Below are 22227 nucleotides of genomic sequence, written 5' to 3'. Positions count from 1 at the left end.
CAAGGATAAAATTGTTAATCTCTCTATATATATTTGTACAATACCTCTGTAAATCAATGAAATAAAAAGATAGAGAATTTGACATAATCTATCCAATGATATACAAAGCTCCTAAACGAAATGAGATCAAGCCGGGGCTAAAATTCTGTATCTTGTCACTGGGATACCACTAGACAAATCACCAAGGACTCAACCGCGCACCCTAGGCAAGATGGAGACCTGAAAAAACAAAACAATAAACAAAACCAAAAAACGCACCCGCCGCCACCACCACGACTGCTGCCACCACCAGCAAAATCTATATTATTTTCTTCTGGATTGTTGAGGGCTAGCCTACGGCCTAGATTTCAAAAAGGTGCCTAATACAAGCAAAAAAGATGCCTCCCCCAGCAAAATACATAAACCTCCTCTCTTAAGTTTAAAATTTTTAAAGACTTCACGGGAAAAAGGCACCTACCTTTCTCAAACTTTTGAAAATTCCAAAAACCTTCTTTGAAATTTATCAAAAATACACCAACTTTATCTTATATTTAACAAAAAAACAAAACCGAAGAAGGTTTAGATGTCTCAAAAATAAAATGTCAAAGGAAGCCATTGGGCCTATTGAAACCTTAGGAAATGTTTGTATTTTTTAGTCAATGGGAAGATCATTGGAATTTTTCAAACCTCAAAGAGAAGTTTGTATTTTTACTTTTTTTTATCAAATCTCAAGGATTGTCAGCATCTTTTTTCCAGTAATGCAATTAAAAAACAGCTCATGTGAGAGAACTGGTCCCTTCTGAATATTCAGCTCAACCAATTCACAGTGCTAAACAAATCCAAACATCTAAAATCACTAGACAGTGAAAAAGGCCTAACCATATCAGTATCCAACAAAACAGAGACAAATCCTCAGGAACAACCAGTTGCCACCAATGTTAATTGCGAGCAACTATTCAAATAACCCCGTACTGGATCAAGGGAAGTTTATAACTAATTAAACAAAACAAAGCTAAAAACAGCCAGTCAGAATCAAGAACCCCACAAGAATGTGCCATTACCCTCTTCTGGTACAAAATGTTCACTTAATCCACCCATATCTATACATCATTATTATTCCCCAAAGGCAAACCAACATACTAAAGTCATATCCCTCTCTCAAACTCCCTGGGAACAGAATGTAGCAGTGGTCAAGTCCCTTTCCCTTGCTGGATTTGCTGAAGAAGAGCAGCCGCCAACTGTAATGTTGCTTGCAGCCGTTTCTGTGGATCTGTTTCGACTTCCTCCTGTGTACCACCACTTTGCAGCTGCTGATTCCCCTGGCCTGCTGCTCCAGGCTCCATTTGACCAATGCATGGCACAGGAGGAACATTGAAGCTCTGCTGCGGCTGCGGCTGTGGCTGTGGCTGTCGCTGCGGCTGCGGCTGTAGCTGTTGCTGCGGCTGCTGCTGCGGCTGCGGCTGCGGTTGTGACTGTGGCTGGAGCTGCTGTGGCTGTTGTGTATGACAAAACTGAGATGTAGAGAGCTGAGAAGACTGTAGGTCATTGTGTAAAACGTATCTTTGCAATGCTGTAAATGGTTTATCCGACTGACTCAATGAGCTTGTGTGCCTAACATCACCAATGTGTAAATTAGAACCACTACCAAGCTGCCTCTGCTGTCCAAGAAGTGATGATGCCAACCTCGCAAGCTGTTCTGGAGGCAGGGCTGTAATAGGCATAGATAAGGAGGTTGGTGGTTTGGACTCCTCAAGACTTTCAGACAATGGAATACCTGGAAGTGCTGTTGTATAATGACCTGAGCTTGTTTCTTGTGCTGGCAAAACTGAGCGATAATCCCGAACAGTCATATCAACAGCATTAATTGGTGCTTGCGATGGTATATTTCTAGTGGCTGAAATTGTGTTCTGCAGCAGGTGGGGAGACCAGTTGGGTCCCAAAGTGGTGTTCGGCTGCTGGATAGGGTGTTCTTGCCTGTTCTCATTACTAGCGTTGGATATGTTGGATATATTTCCAGCAGTGGCATGAGATGAACCAGAAAATGATGCAGGTGGCACTGATGTGGACAAGCTTCCAGAATAAGATACGTTATTAGCTCCCACTTTTCCTAAATTTGAAAATGATGCCAATGAAGGAAAGGATCCTGGAGGTGATGTGGGCTTTGGGTATGATGTATCCCCAACAAAAGACATCGCATTCATATCTGATTTCTCATGCAGGTGTTGAAGAGAGCCAAAATTGGAACTGGGATGCTCCAACCTCAAAATGACACCAGAGATGCTTAGTTTCCCAGGTACCTTCAGTACCTTCTCTGAGAAATCTGAAGGAGGTACAAGAAACAAGGTGGTCTTGTCATCCAATTTAGCAACCGCTGCTCGCTGCTTCTCCTCCATATAATTCATGAACTCATTGTAGAATCCAATATCAGCATCGCTTTCAGGGACAAAGAACACTACCCAAGCACCAGCTGCTTGATAGTAATGTTTTGCAAGCATGTCTAGACCAGTCCTTGCAGTGCAATCTAAGAACTCAGGCCTGCAGCATAGTAGTAGTTAAAAGTGCATTCTGAATGCTGGGTTCATTAATGAGGTGAAGGAAGGGAGATCCATCTATTTTGAATTATGAAGATAGTGTCAGAAAGACAAAACAGCAGACATTTCAATTTCTTCCCACAGCAGACAAGACGAACGCAATTTAATAGCATTGAACTGAAAATTAGATGCTTAAGTTGGAATTGGGAGGAATTCGGCAGGGTTCGTCCCAAGTCAGAAAATATTAAAAGCTGAAGTTGTCTCTGAGTTTTTGAAATGAAAAATCATACACAGCTGAAACGTGCTCAGCCATACATTCATGCTTTGAGACCATAATTAACACCAATTCAAAGGATAAATTTATATCCACCAATACTACAATGGAAAAAAAAGAAGAAATTCCATGGGATGCCCAAACACATCTTGAATGGTTACTAATCCTCACATGTAAAAACGAAACACCATCAGCCATTTCAAACATATTCAATTATTATTGAAACATATCATGGCAATCTCCAAAATAACAGGGGAATGTTTGATACTTACAACATGGTATCCAGGGCCCTTCCCACAGGAAAACAACGAGCACGGCAGACTGGGGTTCCTCCCTTCGCTATAGTCCCCTCCCATTTCCACTCCTCATTCAAAGAAGATGGACGTGGTTCAGGAGCAAATTGTTTCCACTCAACTGTGCTTGAAGGCAAGGAACTGGAACCGGAACCAGAACCAGAACCAGAAACAGAACCAGCCTGATAGCTATCCAAAGATGCTTTCCAATGGTTGCTCCTTTCCCCTTGAAATCCAGTTGAACTTGTCAGGTAATCAGGAATCTGTTTATACCCAATAGGTCCAGACTCAACATTCTTGTCAAGGACCTCAGGTCTGGGAAAATCGGAGAACATTCTTGGGAAAGCATGTTTTGCTTTTTCTGAATCAGGAAAAGGATAATCTGGTAGTTCTTTGTCTGGAGGAAAAGAGCCAGTCTTTAGTTTTTTTACTCCATGAAAGAGAGAGGCATCTTCTGGCAAATCCCACGGATCTTCATACAGTGGATGTCTTTGAGGAAGTTTTTGTGAGGAATAATCATGGAAATGAGTACCCCCATCTCCTGTAGGACTACTGCGATGTTCATAAACATCTTCTGGCAGTCCTAACTCAGAACCGCCTTCTGGGAACCTCCTCTGTTCAAATGTCATGTCTCCACCCGTCCATGAAGTACCCTTCCTACTAAAAGTAAAGAGCTCCGGATCTCCAGATTCCAAATTTGAAAAAAAATGTGATCCAAGGCCAGGATCTCCACTGAAACCCTCAAAGCTTCTCTCCTGCCAAGAGTTATCAGAAGATCCTGGGTGACCATTTGCCTTAAAACGCTGAGGGGATGGAGGGATGTTCATAGAGTTCCTTACACTGTTTGATGAGCCACGTTCACTCTTTGCAAAACAAATATGTACACGAGGATTGCCAAATAATTTCCCCTGAAGAGTTTCTTTTGCCCTGCAAGCAGCCATTAGGCTCCTGAATTGAACAAAAGCATAAGTACGACCTGGAAATACAGTGATCTTCTCAATCTCACCAAACGGTGAAAAAGCCTTCCTTAAAATCATTTCATCCACCTTCAACAAGGCTGGAAACCCTATCCATAGAACCTCACTGGGTTCTGAACTTTTATCACTGAACCTGGACTTGTCAGGAAAAAATGGTTCAGGACTGGAATGTGTCCTGGAGTCCCTGTGCAAGAGTGGAGATCCACGTACTGCAGATCGCTGTACATCTCGACGTTGCAAAAAATTTTCATCATGTAAGGGGGTTGACTTTTCCTGTGCCAAAATTTTGTCAACAAGTCTTTAGACAATCAGTTATTGTTTTTAAGCAGGTCAAATATGATTTTGATTCATTAGTTAGGAAACACATACAAAATGCTCTGAAGTAGCGAAGCTTCAGTCACAAATAAATTTTGAGCATCTCACAGTAACGAAAAGCTACTCATTTGTGCACAAGGAACAGAGAAAAAATAACAACATAAATCACTTAACTATGAGTGGATGACCTTTCTAATTTGGCATGCCTTAAAATAAAGAAAACTCCATAGGTCATAACACCATCAATCAACAAGATGAATAATAGCTTTTAAAGGATACAAAAACTAAAGAACTGAGGGGGAGGGAGAGGTCAAAGACCCTGAAGTCAAAACTCCAAGATGAAAACCCCAATTAAACTACCACTCTCAATGCCGATGTTATTAGCTCCATATTTTACTGTATATTGATTCATCCATCTCTACTCATTTTCAGTGAGAGTTATTGTTTAGTGAGTTTCAAGACCCCTCTACCATTCTGTATAAATAGGCTAAAATGACATAGCATGTTAAAAAACAAAATAATAATAATAATAATAATAATAATAATGGAACATCTAAGAGATGAACTTCCAAAGGATTGCAGGCGTAATGTGGATAGCTCCTCTGACGTCTCACCCACTGAAACGAAGGTCATGCCTACTCTCAACAGCCATATGACATAGCATCAAGTTCCAAGGGAATTTCAAAAATCAATTGCCTAATAAGGAAATATCCTTGCATTTTTTATTTAATTCATTTCTTCATTAATATAATTTAATTTTTTATCAAAGAATTACTAAAATTACATAATCAATTATGCAACAACTATTGTTAGACATTAAAACATTTCAAAAAATAGAATCATATTTATTTTTGATTCTATGCTGTAGAGGTGGTTTCAATTCTACACAAGTAATGGATGTTCTAGAGAGGAGAACCAGGCAATCACCAAGAAGCTCTAGTATGTGGGTTGGCAAGTGAAAGGATTCTAATGACAGGAGAGAATCCTTGAACTTAAGGTATTCCAAAGTCAGGGGATTTCTAAGAGAGTGAGCAAGAAAGAGAGACATAAAGATAGCTCGGTTGAGTCCCAAAAGACCCCTCAATGAAGCATGGTTGGGAATATTTATTGACAAGAGGCAAACAAGTGTGGATCATCATCCTCCATTGAGAGAATGCCTAAAATATCAACCAATAAAAAACAGAGTTAATGGTCCATTGGGATGATACAACGTCAGAGAAGAAAATAGGAAACACAAGCTACAAATGACACATAAACACTTGAGTAGCATGGTAAAAGGCTAAGGGGGACGGTACACCCTTTAAGAATCCCTAATTCAAGCCTACCAAGCCATGACTTAAAATCCAAGATCAGGATTGGTCAGGAGACCCTACCACATGTCTCCATGATTAATTCCAAGGATGCACACTGCAGGCCTAACCTCCTGCAAGGCTGCAAACATAAAATTGTTAACAATTAGTTCGTAATTGTGCATGTGCAGGTTTAATGTTGGCTAATTGCATAATCTAGGGAAAATGGCAATTATATGCATTTACATTTGACCCCTAGGGAAGGCTTTTGGACAATGCCAAAAGAGTTCCCACACATCCAGTTCATGAAATGTAGTTTGGAACGATGGGCCTGTGAAAGTAATGTCCAAGAAAAAGAATGCACTTCAGAGTTGTTTAGAAGAAAGAAAGCGCATACTCAGGCATGTGTAATTTAGTGCTAAAAGTAAAGCACACTAAAACAATGCATGAACATCTAAGCATGCTCAGTCTTTCACTTGTAGCAAATAGGTCTCATGCCAAATATGATATAAAGGAATTATGTTAAATAAATAATTAGATTGAGAATGCTTGTTATCCAAAATTAAATTGAGCACAGGATCCTCATGGTTTTAATATGATTTTCTTTCAGGATTGCTGAGACATGATTAGTGAGGATTTAATGAAGACTTTTAATGAGTTTTATTACAAGGGATCGTGGGAAAAGCATCAACTCTACTTTCATTACTTTGGTGCCCAAGAAGAGTAGGACGATTAAGATTGCTAATTTTCAGCCTGTAAGTCTTGTTACTAATGTTTATAAGGTTACTCCTAAGTCCTAAAGTTCTTGCAAATAGGCTGGGTTTTGTGATTGGAGAGCAAAAGAGGTTGTGGAGGATGTGATTAGGCGTATAGAGAGGGAGGACTCTGCTCAAACTAGATTTTGAAAAGGTTTATAATCAAGTTAGTTGGAATTTACTTGATATGATTATCGTGAGATTTGTCTAATGCTTGTTTTTCAGTGATTATTAATTGTCAGCCTAAAGTCTTGGAGGGGTGTTAAACAAGGGAATCCACTATTCTGCTTTCTCCTTTTTTGTTTGTTTTCATGGTTGATATTTTGAGCAACATGATATGAGCAGTGGAGAGAACCAGAGAGGTTCTGTGAGAGGGTAAGGAGTGGGGAATGAGATAGTGGTGTCCCATCTGGAGTTTGCCGATGACACAATTCTTTTCTAAGATGATCACAAGGAATCTTTTTCAGATGTGCAAACTATCCTACAATTTTTTAAGAAAGTTTCATGCTTGAAAATAACTTTGACGAAGAGCGGGAAGCTGGTATTGACTTGACTAATTCTAAATCTTTGGGTTGTGGCATTTTACAGTGGCCTTTGACTTATTTAGGAGTTCCTTTGGGAGATAATCCTAGGTTTGTTGGTTTTGGGCTCCTATGGCAGAGAAGGTGTCAAAGTGGCTTGATGGGTGGAAAGGGGCTTTTTTTTCTCTAGGAGGTCAAATTACACTCGTTTAGGCATATCTCTAGCATCCCTCTTTATTTTTTGTCCATTTTTTAAGAGTCCTTGGTGTTGTTGGTAGGAGGATTGTTTACTCTAGGGTTGGGGAGCAGAAGGATAATTTGGTTAGTTGGAAGATTGTGCGTAGGTCTAAGGAAGAAAAGGGTTTGGTTCTTATTCATTTGGTGCTTAAACAAGCACGCTTTCATGTAAATGATTATGGTGGTTTCCTTTAGAGGAAAATTCCCTTTGGCATTATTTTACTAAAAGCAGATTTAGCTTGCACAGTAATGGGTGGGATGCAATATGGGGATAATGTGCTCATTTGAGAATCCTTGGAGATGTATTTCACAACTTTACTCTTTTTTATCCCGTCTTTAAATTTTCTCTTGGTAACAGGCCTCATATTCGATTTTCTAAGAACATAATAAGGGCCGGTGATTCTGCTCCGTTCATTTCTTTTCCTCGTCTCTATCACATATTGCTGTTGCACAATGGGGTTATCTCCTCTTTCTTGATCATTAATTGGTAAACTTCTCATGGGATTTCCATTTTTGTAGGTCTCTTAATGATGAGGAGATGGATGAACTCTCAGCCTTGTTGGGCTTTCTAAAGGGTTTCTTTCCTTCTAATAGAAAGGATACCTAGTTGTGGTCTATTCATTCTACAGGTGAGTGTACATGTAAGTCTTTTCTCAATCATTTGATTTAGATGAATGTGTTGCTTGAGCTTCATGGTTGTCTTCGAAGCACCAAAGTTTCCTCAAATATTAAAGCTTTATTTTGTTGGTTGTTCTTAATAGATCTAATACCAACAATTGTTGCAGAGTAGGGTGCTTTGCAAGGCTTTATCTCCAAATGTGTTCTCTCTCTGTTTTGATTGTTCAAATAAGTTTCTCGACTCTTTTTTGCACTGAACTTTTTCTTTGGGGGTTGGAATAAGCCTTTTGGTTACATTTCGGGAGAGTTGGTGTTTCCTCATGTGGTGGAGAATTTGTCGGCTATGGAGGGGACTTGATAAGAGTAGAGATGGTTTGGGGTTGTGGAAGTGTGAGATTTCTGTTTTGTGGGGTGTTTGGTTGGAGAGGAATGCTTGTATCTTTATGGCAAAAAAGATTCATCTTTGCTTGGGTTTTTGCAAATGAGTCTTTGAAGGCTGTGTTATTTTGATAGTATTTCTTCTATTTTTTTATTTTTGTTTTACTAGAGAGGGTTTCTTATGCTCCTTTATTTATGTACATTCTTTCTTCTTTAATGATAGTTCTTCTTTTTCCATTCAAAAAAGAAAAATTAAATTGAGCAAGCTACTAAGAAAAAATTAAGTTGGGAATGCCTGTGAGGCTGTGATTGTAAAAAGTAACTTACAATGAAGTTGTTAAATAGTATCAATAATAAGATTAATATGAGCTGAAAAAGGCAAGTGAACATTGATGATACCAAATAATGATAAAGGCATGAAAAATTGTGCATAGATTGAACTCCTATCAACTATTGATTGCATGGTGATTGTGGAATTGTTATAGTTTTTAAAGAAAAAACAAAATAAATATATTTTTTTAAGAAAAACAACGATTGTTGATTGTGCATGTTGACCCCAACTGCAGCCTCTCCAGCACAAGTGCCCTAGTTTAAGGGACTATGGGTGTCCCTTGTCACCCTTGTATGGGGTTTGCCTAGCTCAAGGTCTTTCATGCACACACAAAGGGCTAGGCTCCCTTTGCACAAGGGTTCCAACACGTGTGTCTCACTAAGGCAGGGTTTTCCTGCATATTAAGGCTTTCTATTGTGCAAAGGCTCCATATCCTGAGGGGATCCCCTTCACACAATTATCTCCCAATGCACAAGGACTGGAGGATTGTGTGTGTGTGGGTGGATTGGAGGGGTGGTGTTAAGGAGCAGAGTGCTCCTTAATTCAGAGAAGCTATTTAGCATGTAAGAGGCTCCTAACACAAGGTTCCTCAACACATGAGCAGCTCATATGCATGTGAGGGCTCCCCAACCTGCATAATCTTTGTAATACATGAGGGGTTCCCCAGAGTATGTGGAGACTCCATCAAAACCAAAGCTCCCGATCAAGCGAGGGAGCCTAGCAGGTTGGTCTCTTGTGCACACATGGCTTTGCCTAACACACTAGGACTCTGATGCAAACAAGGTTCTCATGCATTTTAAAACATCTTTAGAATCTCTCTCAAGAACTTTTTTTTGTTCTGCCGTCAGATAAATCCCAATTATCTTTAAAATACTTCCTCCTTTCAAAACCCAACTGCACTTCCTTGCGGCAAGTGTAAACCTTTTGACTCCTCAGATTTTCCGAATTGACTCCCTTATGATCTGAATTTCTGAACCAACAATAAATCTTGATTTTCAACTCCGAAAGAATCAAAATTCTTCAAAGAAGATCCCTCAAGGTCAATCCTGGAACCCTGCCTACTATCATTCTTCTCTAGAATAGGAGATGCACCACTCTAGAAAATTAGTAGGCTTATTAGCAGGACACCTATCTGATTCCGCCTCCTTTTCTTTTTTGTTTTCAGAGCAACTGCTTCTCTCCTCTTGACCATCATAGGTCTTGTTAGAAGATGATATAAGCGCTAAACCACACACGTCTTCCTTCTGTTCTGAGGAAAGATTACTTCCAGCAGCCACACAAGTTTTCATGAGAAGACCTTCTTTTCGACTAGAAACCTGACTAAGCATTTGGGCCTGCCCTTCTGATTGACCCAACTGCGATTTACCTTGCTGATTTTCTCTCAAACATGGCCCAATATAAGGGAAAATTGCGTACCTCTCTTCATTATCTAAGCTAACATAAAGGCAAGTATGTGACAACTTTGGGCATCAAGTGCGCTAGGAAAACTATTGTCTCGCTAGAGCTGGATTGTCTTCTCATAACTGAAAGACCACATAAATAACTTTGGAATTAGACTCATAACTGAACTTTGTAAATATTACACTTGGATTTAAAATAAGAGACACATGATTGGACCATAAAAACCTCTAGATAACAGAAATTAGTAAATACTAACAATATTAACTATGCTTTCACAGCAGCAGCAGTACTGCATCACCAACACTCCTATGGAAGTGGGCATACTTAGGATCAGCTTGTTCCTCATTGAATGATTTTCTTTTTATAACAAAGAGATTCCATTGATAAAAGGAGAATTTACAAAAAGGAGAAAAAGACTTCTCCCGCCAAAATTCTGGGGAAAAAATTCAGAAAAACAAACTAATAAAACAAAACTGGGGAAAACACAAAATTCAGAACAGAATATTCCTCCAATCTCACTGAGTATCCCAAAAACTAATTCCCTTAAAGCAACTGAACCCAACACACCAGAAAGAAGCCAGGTAATAAATCTTCTCCCAAACCTCATGCTAATTCAATTTTTTCCCTGAAAAAATACATGCATTATGCTCCAACCATAATCTCCACAACACTGCAAAAATACCACATTTCCATAGTGTCATACTCTCCTTCCTTAACCAAACCCCTCAAAAGAAATAGACAACAATTCCTCCACCGACGCTGGACAGACCCAAGCTTCTCCCATCACACCAAATAAATTATTCCAAACTCTCCAAGCACAGTCACAGTGTAAAAGAAAAAATAAATGACGTGCCGTTTCAGAATTCACTTAGCATGACAGGCATACAACTGGAGATAAGACCTTCAAAGGTCTCGACTTGCAACAGGTTATTAGTGTTGATTTTATTAAGCACAATCAGCCATATGAAAGCCTTAATTTTTGAGTGAGCTTTTGCCTTCCAAATAGACACAGGGAAAAACAAGAAGTGGTCAAAAACTCAAAAAATGGATTTACAAGAATATCCCCCCTGAATGATCCAAAGCCCAAGACCAGGTACCCCTGGCTAAAGTAAGATGACAGTTGTTCAATAACGATACCAAGGATGAAAGTTCCAACAATTCTCTAGAGATCTTTCCGAAATCGAATCTGAGAACCCATCCCAACCACAAATTTAATTTGAGGCGTAATCAAGGGACAAATTTGAGAAATAGATATCCAAGGGCTCTCTGATGAACAACTCAAACTACCGTTGGTACCCCACCCATTCTCAGACATCCCATACTTGCTTCTAATCACACTATGCCAAAGGGAGTGGTCTTCTAAGGGAAAATGCCACAACCACTCATTTAAAAGGGCAATATTTTTAGACATCAAATTTCCAAGACTCAGACTTCCCTTCAATTTAGACCTACAAACCCCATCCCATCTTACTAAATGATCCCTAAAACCCCCAACCTCAGACCACAAGAATCCTCATGATTTTCTCAATCTTCTTATCAATCCCGACTAGCATTCTAAAAACAAGAAAAAAAAATATAACAGGATACTAGATAGTGAGCTTGGATGGGAGCCCAAAGGAAAAAGAAGAGCCCCCCTTCCAAAGTTTTGGGCAAAACTGATAACTGAACCAAACTAATCAGTTTTAAATTATTCAAACTGAAACCAAACCGCACACAGACGGTTTAATTATACTGTAGACCGATTATTTCGGTTCAGATTAGTTTTACTCAATTATTAATACAAAATTTTAAGCTTTAATTGGCCCAATTGAAAGTGGGCCAAATAGAAGGCCAAAAATAAAATGTTTTATGCCCAAAGGAAATGGGCTTTGACTGCCATAGCCCAGCAAATAAATAGATAAGCCTGGTCTTCAAAGATTTATATTTAAAAACCCAAGAGAAATGGGCTTTGATAGATTGGCCCAGCTCATACATTAAATAGACAAGCTTGGCCCACTACATTTGAACATAAGGAATGAGTACTTTGGTACTTCCAAGCCCATGTGAAATGCATTTTTATAGGAGGGGGAAGGGTCTTCCCTTCTTCCTCCAGGCAGATTTGGGCAACGGTTCCCAACACGTAGCGCCAACTCTTCACTCCTCTCTCAATGCTCTCACACTTCAGTCACTTGTGCACATCAAAAGTAATAAACTTGGGGGGTGCCTCTGCTTCTCTATAAATACAGCTGAAGGTTTATTTTATTCTTAAGAAAAACTATCAAATCATAAATATACAATTATTTTTGAATTATAAATATATATTATTAAAATTATTTTTATATTGCTCAATTTTTCAATTTTTCTTTGGTTCAGCTCTCTTATAAAACCAAAACCAAAACCGAAAGTCAGTTTTTATAAAAGCCAAAACCGAAACCAAGACACCGAACCAAATTGTCAACTGGTTTGATTTCGGACCAATTTTCGGTTTTCGGCAAATTTTGTACACCTATATCTTCCAAACCCTCAAGCCCCTTGGCAACTCTCTCCACTACCAAATTCCAAAAATCGGCACATCTAGGATTGGCCCCAAACGGGGCACCTAGATAAGTCAAAGGCCACTCTATTATACCACACCCCACAACAAAAGTTCCCTCCCTAACTTGATCAACAGGCACATCAATATTCGCTAATCAGCTTTTTCCTATATTTATTTTACGCTCTGAAATTCTCCTACGAACTTTGAGGAAACTCAGAATACAACTAAAAAGAGTTGTGATCTTCTAAAAAGAAAATGGTATCACTTGCAAACTGATGATGAGAGACCACAACTCCCTCTCTTCCCACTTCCAACCCTCTCATCATATCCCCCTATCCACAACCCTATCAACTATTTAACTCAACACCACATAGGCTACTAAGACAAATAAAAAAGGGAAAAGAGGATCCCCTTGTCTAATGTTTCTCAAAGCCCTGAACCAGGACTAGGTTCCCCATTTACTACTACCAAGAACCACACATCAGAAAAACAACCCCACCCCCAACATCCACCTGAGCCAACGGTCACCAAAACCCTTTCTCATAAAAAATTTATCCAGAAAACTCCAACTAATTCTATCAGAGGCCTTCTCAAAATTCAATTTAAAATAAAACCCCTTTTCTTCCTCCTACATATATCCTCTACTACCTCATTAGCCACAAAAATAGCATCCACAATTTGTCTCTCTCCCCCCCCCCCCCCCCAACAAAGGCACTCTGAGTTGTAGAAATAGTCTTATCCAACACTGCACTCAACCTATTAGCTAGAACTTTTGTGATGAACTTATAAGCACTAGAGACTAGACTAATAGGTCTGAAGTCCTCTACCTGAATGGATCTAGATTTCTTAGGCAAGAGGGTAATAAAATAAAATTAGTGCTCCTACTCAGCCTCCCATTTCCATAAAATTCAGCAAAAACTTTTCATCCTAAATAATATCGCAGCAGTCCTGAAAGAAAGCCAAATTAAAATCACCCGAATCCCGCAGCCTTATCCCTGTCCATCCCAAAAATTAACCCCCTAACCTCCTCCTCAACTTGTCTCTCTAACCAAAGCATTTGATCTCTAGAAATAGGATTCCACTCTTGCCCCTCAAACATCGATCTCCAAGCCTCCTCAGGATATAGACTTTCAAAGAAATTAGAGATCTCAGAAGCAAGCCGATTAGGATCATTAATAATTGTCCCTCCCCCAACCTCCAGCTCTCTAATCAAATTTTTCTTCATCTTGCCATTAGCAGAGCCTATGGAAGAAAAAAAATATTAAAATCACCTTCCTTGACCCATTTGAATTTAGTTTTTTCTACTTAAAAATCACCTCTTCCAGCTCATTCTTTAAAGATACCTTCTAGCCTTCTCATTCTCTGAGAGATTTGTCTCCTCTTCCTTTTTATCCAACGATTCCAACTCATCTAGGATTCTAAATTTTTTAGCACCACCCAAACACCTCCTTATTCCATGATTTTAGCTTTTTCTTAAAATGTTTCAACTTCCTCATAAACCTAAAACCTTCCCAAACCCTCCCTATACCCTCTCCCCAAGCGCTTCTCACTAATGGCTTAAACAAAGCATAATCCAACCACACATTCTCAAACCTAAAACGAGTGGGACCTACCCTGTTAGATTCTAGCAGAACAGGAAAGTGATCAAATGTAGGTCTCGAAGGAATAGTTTGGGAGAGATAAGAAAATCCATTCTCCCAGTCACTTCAAAACAAGAACCCATCTAATCTACTAGCCACAACCCTAGCCCCGCTCCTCCCAACAGACCAGCTCTAGGTAGCATTGCTCAAAGGCAAATCTCTAAGACCACACTCCCTGATCAACATGTCAAAATGTTACATACTAGCACCAACTCCCGACCCCCCCCCCCCCCCGGCGGTCCCTTCCAAAAAATCTCACCACGTTAAAATCCCCACATACCACCCACCTAGGGGAACAAAACCCAAAAAAAACAAAATAAAGCTAACCCAAAACACACTCCTTAAAGTACGCATAGATGGACCATACACTGAGGAAACCAACCACTAAACCCTCCTTTTCACTTCAATGAGAACTAAGAGGGAAAAGAAACCCACTAAACTACCCACTTTATAAATAGAAGTCCCACATGATAAGAACAACCTCTGAAGCACCACAAGATGGTAAGAAGTCCTACTCCCTACAACGACCACCCCAAAAACTTCTAATGATCCCTTGATCAATCATCTCCAGTTTAGTTTCCTAAATCAACACAATGTCCAAGGGAGTGCTTAAACAATGCTTCCTTTATAAGACTCCTTTTCCTATCTCCCCCTAAACCTCTTACATTCCAGCTAATAATCTTCATAATTTAACTCGCTTGCCACCCATTTGGCAAACATGTGCTTCAGCCTTTACCCATTCATCAAGAAGGATAAGGACATCTTCATCAGGTATGAAAATGGTGGAGGAGAGTCCCACTCTTCATTTTTAGGCTCAAAAACCTCTTGGTTGCCCCTCCATGATATGAAGTAATACAACCAGCTTCCCTCCTTACCATCTAAGATTGAGTAACTGATTCTCCTTTCACTAAGCATGGGAAAAGAGTCCGAAGGGAGATTTCAAGTATGCTCAATAAGCAGCTGTTGAATATAAACCTGCACCAACTCTTTTTCATCAAAAAAAATTCTGGCAATCCAAGCTGCAGTCTTTTATAAGGTTTTATTTGGACTCTTGGTGTTCCTTGCTAGATCCACCAAAGTCAAGTTTTTTTGCTTTGAGAAAAATTTCAGAGTCAACACATCTGCCCCAAGATTCCAGCAACTGGGGCTTGAGATTGATGTACAAAGTGTACTCCCCCATCAATAATTTGGAAAATTCTTTTGAGTTTGATATCATCATCCAAGACATATATTTCCTGTGTATCGATAAACTTCATTGAGTGTTTCCTTACATTGCCAATCTCCCCACTAAAGAATCCAAATTTAGGACTCAACAATCTATGAAATATGCCTTTGCAGCAACTTGAGAAGTGCAAGGGACCTTATTACCTAGCTTCTAAACATTTTTCACAAACAAGATAATTTTTTTTTTCCCCACGTAATTATTTGTCTATTAAATAGTAGATGCAATAAATTTACAAGCCTGCAGAAGCCAGAAAAATCAAAGCAGCAAGTTATGATGGTGATCAGAAACCAAAAGGAAGTCTAATCTAACAATTCATTTATATTTAGGGGGAAAAAAAAGCCAAAATGCTAAAAGACAAAGGCATCGCTAAATTGGTGAATCCATAAGGGTTTGGGTAATAAGTTAAAATGTTTGCATTGAACACCTAGCTTTTAAGCACCACTTGGAAATAAGATTTGCTAACTCTTTATCATGCAAATCTTTACTAGTTCACAGCAAAGAAATTAGACTCAAGTTGAGAGTGCTGGATCATAAAATCAAAAACAAAAACAAAAACAGAAACAAAAAGGTTACAATACATGGCCCCATAACAAATTGTAAACCACCAAACCATCAACTACACTGCAGATGGAATACCTCTCACTGATGACAAATTGAAGCCTTACCTGAATAGAAACATCAAAGCTCAACATTGCATTTGCAATTTGATGATCAGACACTATTTGGCAATTATTGATCAGCAGATTTTTTTTAAAATATAACCAGTTAAATGTGGCAGGCAAGACTTCGCATAATTTGCATACCACACATTCACTCATCTGATACAAATTCTCCATCTTGTATCATATCCAATCACCTAGTTTGTGAACATTATTTAAAACAAGCTATCATTTAATCTGGATCCCAATAATTACTGACTTATTAACTAAGAACTTCACCAGGCATTCACAATGTTGCATAACCCTGAAAGATGGGTGAAGTTATGTTTGGTTAAGCCAAAATTTATTTTACACCGCATCATCAAACTTCAAGGTAGTTACTGTATTTTCCACAAACAAGCCAATTCACATTTGGCAAACGAAGCTTTGCAGTTTCCACCGCCCCTTCCACATTTCCCACCAAGGAAAAAAAATGGCTAAATCATGCTTTACATCCTTGCTTTCTGTAAATTTAAATTTTACAACATTTTCAAACCTTACAAAATGGAAAAGAAGTGGTTGTCGTTACTCCCACCATGAGGGACACAACAAACAAACTTGACCAATAAACAGCAACCCAAAAGCCACAACCAATATTATATGCTGATTTTCAACCTCATTTCTTCAATTGAGTGTCTATAAAATGACAAATCATTGAAATAATTTTTACAGTGCCATAGTCGAGATGCTTTAATAGCTATTTAGCCAATCAAGGAGTTCATATAGAGCATGAGTTAGAACACCAAAAAGTGATGCAGCCAATAAATTTTTGCTCCATGAACTTTAGTAAACATGGGCTCAAAATTTTTACATCGTAAATCCTGAATATTATTCCTAATTATTAAAAGTTGTCGTCTAAACACAACAATATCTCTATATCAGTCAACTATGAGTGATACTAAACACTTGGAAATATATTTCTACAACTTATATCCAAAATTGTGTAATTAGAAGTTATCAATCAAATTTCTGCAGATCTCCAAGCATATGAATACTACAAAAGCTTGAGTGGCGGAATTCTTCTTGCATTTTCTGATGAATAAAAAATTGTGAAGCCAATTGTAATTTATCATTACAAAATTTTCTCCCAAATGGTTTCTTTTTCTCATCTGGGGTGTTTAACTAGAGTATTTAGACCTTCAAGATTCCATGCAGATATGCACTAACCTGCTTCAGTTATTTATTTGTGCTTTTGACATTAACATTTCCTTATACCTTGTGAAGGCATATGCAAATTAACTTTCAGAGGATGCTCAATAGCAAGAATTGCATCCCATTCAATTTTATGACTTCAATAAAATAATTGCCAAAAAAATCAACCTAGGCACCTCTATTTGGTGTTCATTTATGATAAATCTGACCTTGCATCACATTTACTGCTTCATGTTTACATCTGTTAATAATAATATAATTATAAAAAAAAAAAAAAAGGTAAGGAAATGTAAAGGATGCCTAAAAACAGAGAACCATCAACTAGCCAGAAAATAAGCTGGATCTGTTCATGATTGAAACATAGAATGCACAAACATAAATCAATAACCAGTATTAGCTTCTCTCTCATGAAACTCAAGTCAATTATTTTTAAATGACGAGTAAAGTCAACCCTGAAATAGACTGACCCTGATGGCTGCACAAATCTGAATAAGATAAAACAAACTGAAAAGAATGCTGTGCTTCTTAATATGCAATCTTAAGATCTTAAGATTCAAAATATGTCCTGGAAAATGCATCAAGTTTTTCGTTGCCATAATGCTCAAGGGAGAAGTGCAGCAGCCCCTGGTGAATTTCTTTCTCTTGCATGCTACTCTGAAATCTTTTGAAGGGCCTATTGAGAGGATGTTATGGGATAATGCTTTATTGGCTGCTGTACAAAGTACAAACTATCTAGATAGGAAATGAATGAAACAGCTGCTGAGTTGAGAACTTGACCATTGGCAGGCCTTTTGGGAGGTAAATTCTTCACCTTTCACCATGCCTCTACCATTTCACAGGGGTCTTGGGTAATGCATTTGTGGCAAGCATTCTCATGGTAATGAATGCTTATGTAATTAGCTGAGAGCTTGCAGAGTAAACTCACAAGGAAATTCGCATAATTTTAGTGATTTCACTGACTGTTCTTCTAGAATGACGACTGCTTTTCACTCAACTCCAGAAAATTAGCCAAGAGGGATGGTTTCATTCTCTGAAAATTATTCTGAGAACCTCTTGCCCCATTTACAAAGAGTCTTAGTTATTCAATTTGTATATATTATCCTCATTCTCTTAAGCTTTTCTTAGTTTTCTTCTATCTCAAAAGATATACTCTCAACTGTTCATACCTTCTTCAAAAAATAAATTCAAGGGATATCATTCTTGTTAATTGTTCATGCTATGCTCTCCTTAATTTACAGTTACAACTTATAAATGTTATTGTTGTCATTTCAAGAGGAATCCTTAAACAAATAATACATTTCTAATTATAATATGAAAAAAAAAGGGTCAAGATTAAGCAGTGGACAAAGCTCACCAGCACAATTTGAGGGGGGAAGAGGAGAGAGAGATAAGAAATGTTTGCAATTGCTGGCAAAAAGCATCTCTTAATTTCTTAGCACAGAATTCTTTTTGATTTCTGTTCAAATTCAACATGAATTATGCTCTGAATGTTATTGGTGGAAAAAGACATCCATTAATTTTCTGAGGATTGATTGTTATTGGTGAGATAAGGCACCTCCAAATTTTCTTACAAATTTTATGGTTCTATCATCATGCGAAAGTTTGACATGAAGTATCCTTTGAATGAGAATCACAAGTCAAGTCATGTCCATAAATCTAAAAATGTCGAATGGACCCTGGGTAAAAGTAATAATCCAGTTGCCTTAATCACATGAATAATTCCAAGATCCCAAACTATCCAAGCAAACATGTATACAAAGGCAGCACTCATAGAAATAAAATCCTTGCTTATATACAATATTACCATTTGACAAATAAAGCAACTATTCATTTCATCCAATTTAAGATTTTGTGAACTAACTGGTAAAAAGGCCACATTTGTTAGGACCATAAAGCAATGATATTTAAATCTTCTCCAAACTCTTCATCAAAAGACATGGAAGCAGCCGTGAGTTGTCAACGTTCATAGCCATGTGCAGGCTATATTTTGCAAATGTGCATAATCCATTAATAATTTGTGTTCTACCAAAATCTCCAAAGACTACAGAAGAGTGCATATTTCTTGAAATGCCGTTCATTCGCAGAGTACATACATATTAGGACTTGCTGAAGATTAGCAGTAATTTTATTTTGATGTTGATTTGTACTACTATTGTAGTGAAGAACCTAGCTTTTAGACTTCCATATCAGCATCCATAATCAATAATATCACATCATTTCTTGTTGAAATGCAGTTCCTTGACAGTGCACAGTTCAGGAGTTGCTCTCTTCGTACTGGATTATTATTGCAGTGAAGAATCCATACTTCCATATCATACACGGTTGTCAATATTGCCACACCAATTTTGACAATATTTCGGTGTTATGTAAACATCATTCCCCATGCTGTACAGTTGCATTTTAAATTTCAAGCCATGGAGCTTAACTTATCTATTCGTTTGTTTTTGTTTTGCTTGTTCTGCTCCTGCTACTTTTTCAACAAGACCACATGTACCACTCTACATGTTTATGACAGGTCAACTTTGAGGATCAAAGCCAGAAAAATCATCAGACAAGAGCACTTTAGAAGCAGGGGCAAAGGCAAGTAGATTGCATGCTCGTCTATAAGTCGGTTAAAGAAACCAATTGAAGCCTATTAAGAAAAAGTATCCAAAATTCATGCAATTAATCAGCTCATGAATTTGAAAGGGCAAAACATGACAATTTTCCTTTTTTGCCCTGTATCTGTATGGTCAACTTGAAGCTGCAGAACTTGGTTATTTTTCGCTTGTTTGATTGTTTGTTTAATGTGGAACCCAGGTAGTACCATAATTATATTTAGCAATAAGACAAGTAAATCAGCTGGAGATAGTTATGTTCCCAATCCAATTGCTTTGGCTCCATGGTTGCTAGAATAACTGTATAAGTGGCTGCAGCCTTCATATAACTGATGGAGAAATACAATGTACAAGAAAAGAAGCCAAGAGAGCACCTATGGAAACAGCACAAAGATCAACAAAACTAACCGCCTTTGCGAACTCAATTTTAAGAGGCATGCCAGCAACAGGAAAACCTTGAAGTCCTCTCATGGCATCAATGGCTTCTTCTTCCCTTTTGAAATTAATGAAAGCATAGCTACGACCAGGTTGAAAAGCAACACTCACAAGCTCTCCAAAGCGTGAAAAGTGGTCAGCCAACATACTCTCAGTCATGCTGTGGGAGAGATTCCCAACCCAGAGGTGTCTGGATGGGGGCGCACTGCTGCGCCCAGACTGGCTCTTCTCTTCAGATCTCGGCGGGTAGTCCCTTCGAAATCTGTCCCTTCCTCCTCTGCTCGTCTGATGGCAACCAAAACCCCATATACCAAGTTACAGCAAGTCCAGAAAATGGAAAAAAGGAAGAATATTTCACACTCCCATAAAAGTTATAAAAAAGGGTGAAGCAAATTCTAATCTGATTAATTGATGAGCAAAGCCAATCAACTCAAACACAAAACTAAAGCTCTCCCCAAACCAGAAAAATGAAAAAAAAACGAAGTCCGACCATTGCATTGAAGTAGTGATGATCTCCAACATAAACCCCAGAGGGCAAAACGTAAGAACCCAACACAAGTTTTATCCTGCGAAGTGCAAGGGACGAACTACTGGCTAAAAGAGTAAACTGCAAATCATTCAACTTGAGACAACGAATGACTAACCATCTTCTTCTCAGCCGCCTGGAATTCGCAGAGACCGACGAGTTCAGAACTCGGAAACGGAAAGTGAATTGAGAAACACTCCCGCGGTTAGCAGGGGAGCAACAGCGCAAAAGTAGGAAATCCCAACAAGGATTAGAGAGTCCCGAGCCTTGTATCTTGCACTGGGGGTGAAAGCTTTGAGCAAAGGTGCCGAGAGCGGAAACCGGCGGGGTCGGCCGCTACTCCCGATATCAAACTAGGGTTTGGTTTGGCCTTTTCACTCGAGTAAAATGGATGCTACGCCTCGGAACACTAGGAAATTTTATGACCAGATTGGAACGAGATTTTTTCCAAGTTTGTCTTTTTTTTAAAAAATATATATTAAATAATATCTTTGTTGGGTAAATAATTTTCGGAACGACTCTAATGTAATCTCGTTATTTCGTTTAGCGAGATTTAAATAAATATCTAACGAGATTTGCCACGTGTCACGCTCAAAATAAACATAGGTAAATCTTTCTACTTGGTTTAGGGAGATTTGTTTTGACACGCGTCTAGATCAAATTGGATTATCATTTAAATCTCGCTACTTTGTGTAACGAGATTTGCCTATGTTTATCTTAATTTTTGTGTTCTCCTTTTTTATTTTATAATAATGATTAATTAAATTATTGGAGGGAAGAATCATTTATTAATTTAAATTTTCAAATAGAATAAATTATATTTTGTAATTTAATAAAAGTATTATTTTTATCATAAAATAATATAATAGTCATACATTATAAATATATACTAATAGCAAGATTATATTTAATTAAATAGGGAAATCTTATATTATTTTATTGAGTAGAAAATATTCAAATATTAATTAAAAATAATTATTATTGAAATTGTTAACTAAAAATCTTAATAATTCTAATTTGTTATCTTTTTTTATTTCTTCTGGCTTCCTTCCCTTCCACAAAATCTTATATGCAAATAGAATCTAACAGTTTTGTCCATTCAACTGTCTTAACAGATAAGGGAGAATGTCTACTGTCTTGCTTAACAAATCCTTAGTCAGCAAACTTCTCTCTTCTTTAACCGCCATATTGACCAGATCATCCTCTATTGTTTCTATAGAGTCGCTAAGGTTTGCAGTTTGCAACATGTGACAGCTTGTATGCTTCTGTTCAATTATCTATTTTATATTTATTATGTTTATGTTATTGGTGGTAGATATCTCAAATGAACCTGACCTTCAGAGAAATCATTTACAATTATAGGAAGCAACCACACTGTAAACCACAGGTTTTTCGTAGTGTGTTTGTTGATTAAGCATCAGCAAATCGCAGTAGGGTAGGTTTCTTAATTTTATCTCTTAAGCTCTTAGTTTTCCATGAAAGATTGAATATTTGAATGGTTTGGAAACAGATAATTGGGCAGGAGCACGTTGATATTATC

The 22227-nt window shown here is 38.1% G+C and overlaps 1 protein-coding gene across 1 annotated transcript; it reads right to left on the bottom strand.

Annotated features, from left to right (window-relative positions):
* Window positions 1–821: 821 nt before the first annotated feature.
* LOC131148822 (flowering time control protein FPA) lies at window positions 822–21124 on the bottom strand. The gene is made up of 4 exons (XM_058098752.1): window positions 20806–21124; window positions 20135–20446; window positions 3057–4327; window positions 822–2514 (listed from the first exon to the last, which is right to left on the bottom strand). The coding sequence occupies exons 1-4, from the start codon at window positions 20806–20808 to the stop codon at window positions 1170–1172; spliced, it is 2931 nt and encodes a 976-aa protein (XP_057954735.1). The 5' UTR covers window positions 20809–21124; the 3' UTR covers window positions 822–1169.
* Window positions 21125–22227: the final 1103 nt, after the last annotated feature.

Source organism: Malania oleifera, chromosome 2, assembly GCF_029873635.1.
Source record: "Malania oleifera isolate guangnan ecotype guangnan chromosome 2, ASM2987363v1, whole genome shotgun sequence".
NCBI lineage: Eukaryota > Viridiplantae > Streptophyta > Magnoliopsida > Santalales > Ximeniaceae > Malania > Malania oleifera.
The sequence above is the reverse complement of the archived record's forward strand: the minus strand, read 5'-3'. Positions and strand labels throughout refer to the sequence as shown.

Excerpts from the sequence above, each read along its gene's own strand:
- LOC131148822 (XM_058098752.1), bottom strand. Across the intron at positions 4,328-20,134 it reads AAATTGAGTTCGCAAAGGCG|GAAAAGTCAACCCCCTTACA; the intron begins GTTAGTTTTGTT and ends ATTTTGGCACAG. Across the intron at positions 2,515-3,056 it reads AGGGCCCTGGATACCATGTT|GCCTGAGTTCTTAGATTGCA; the intron begins GTAAGTATCAAA and ends ACTATGCTGCAG.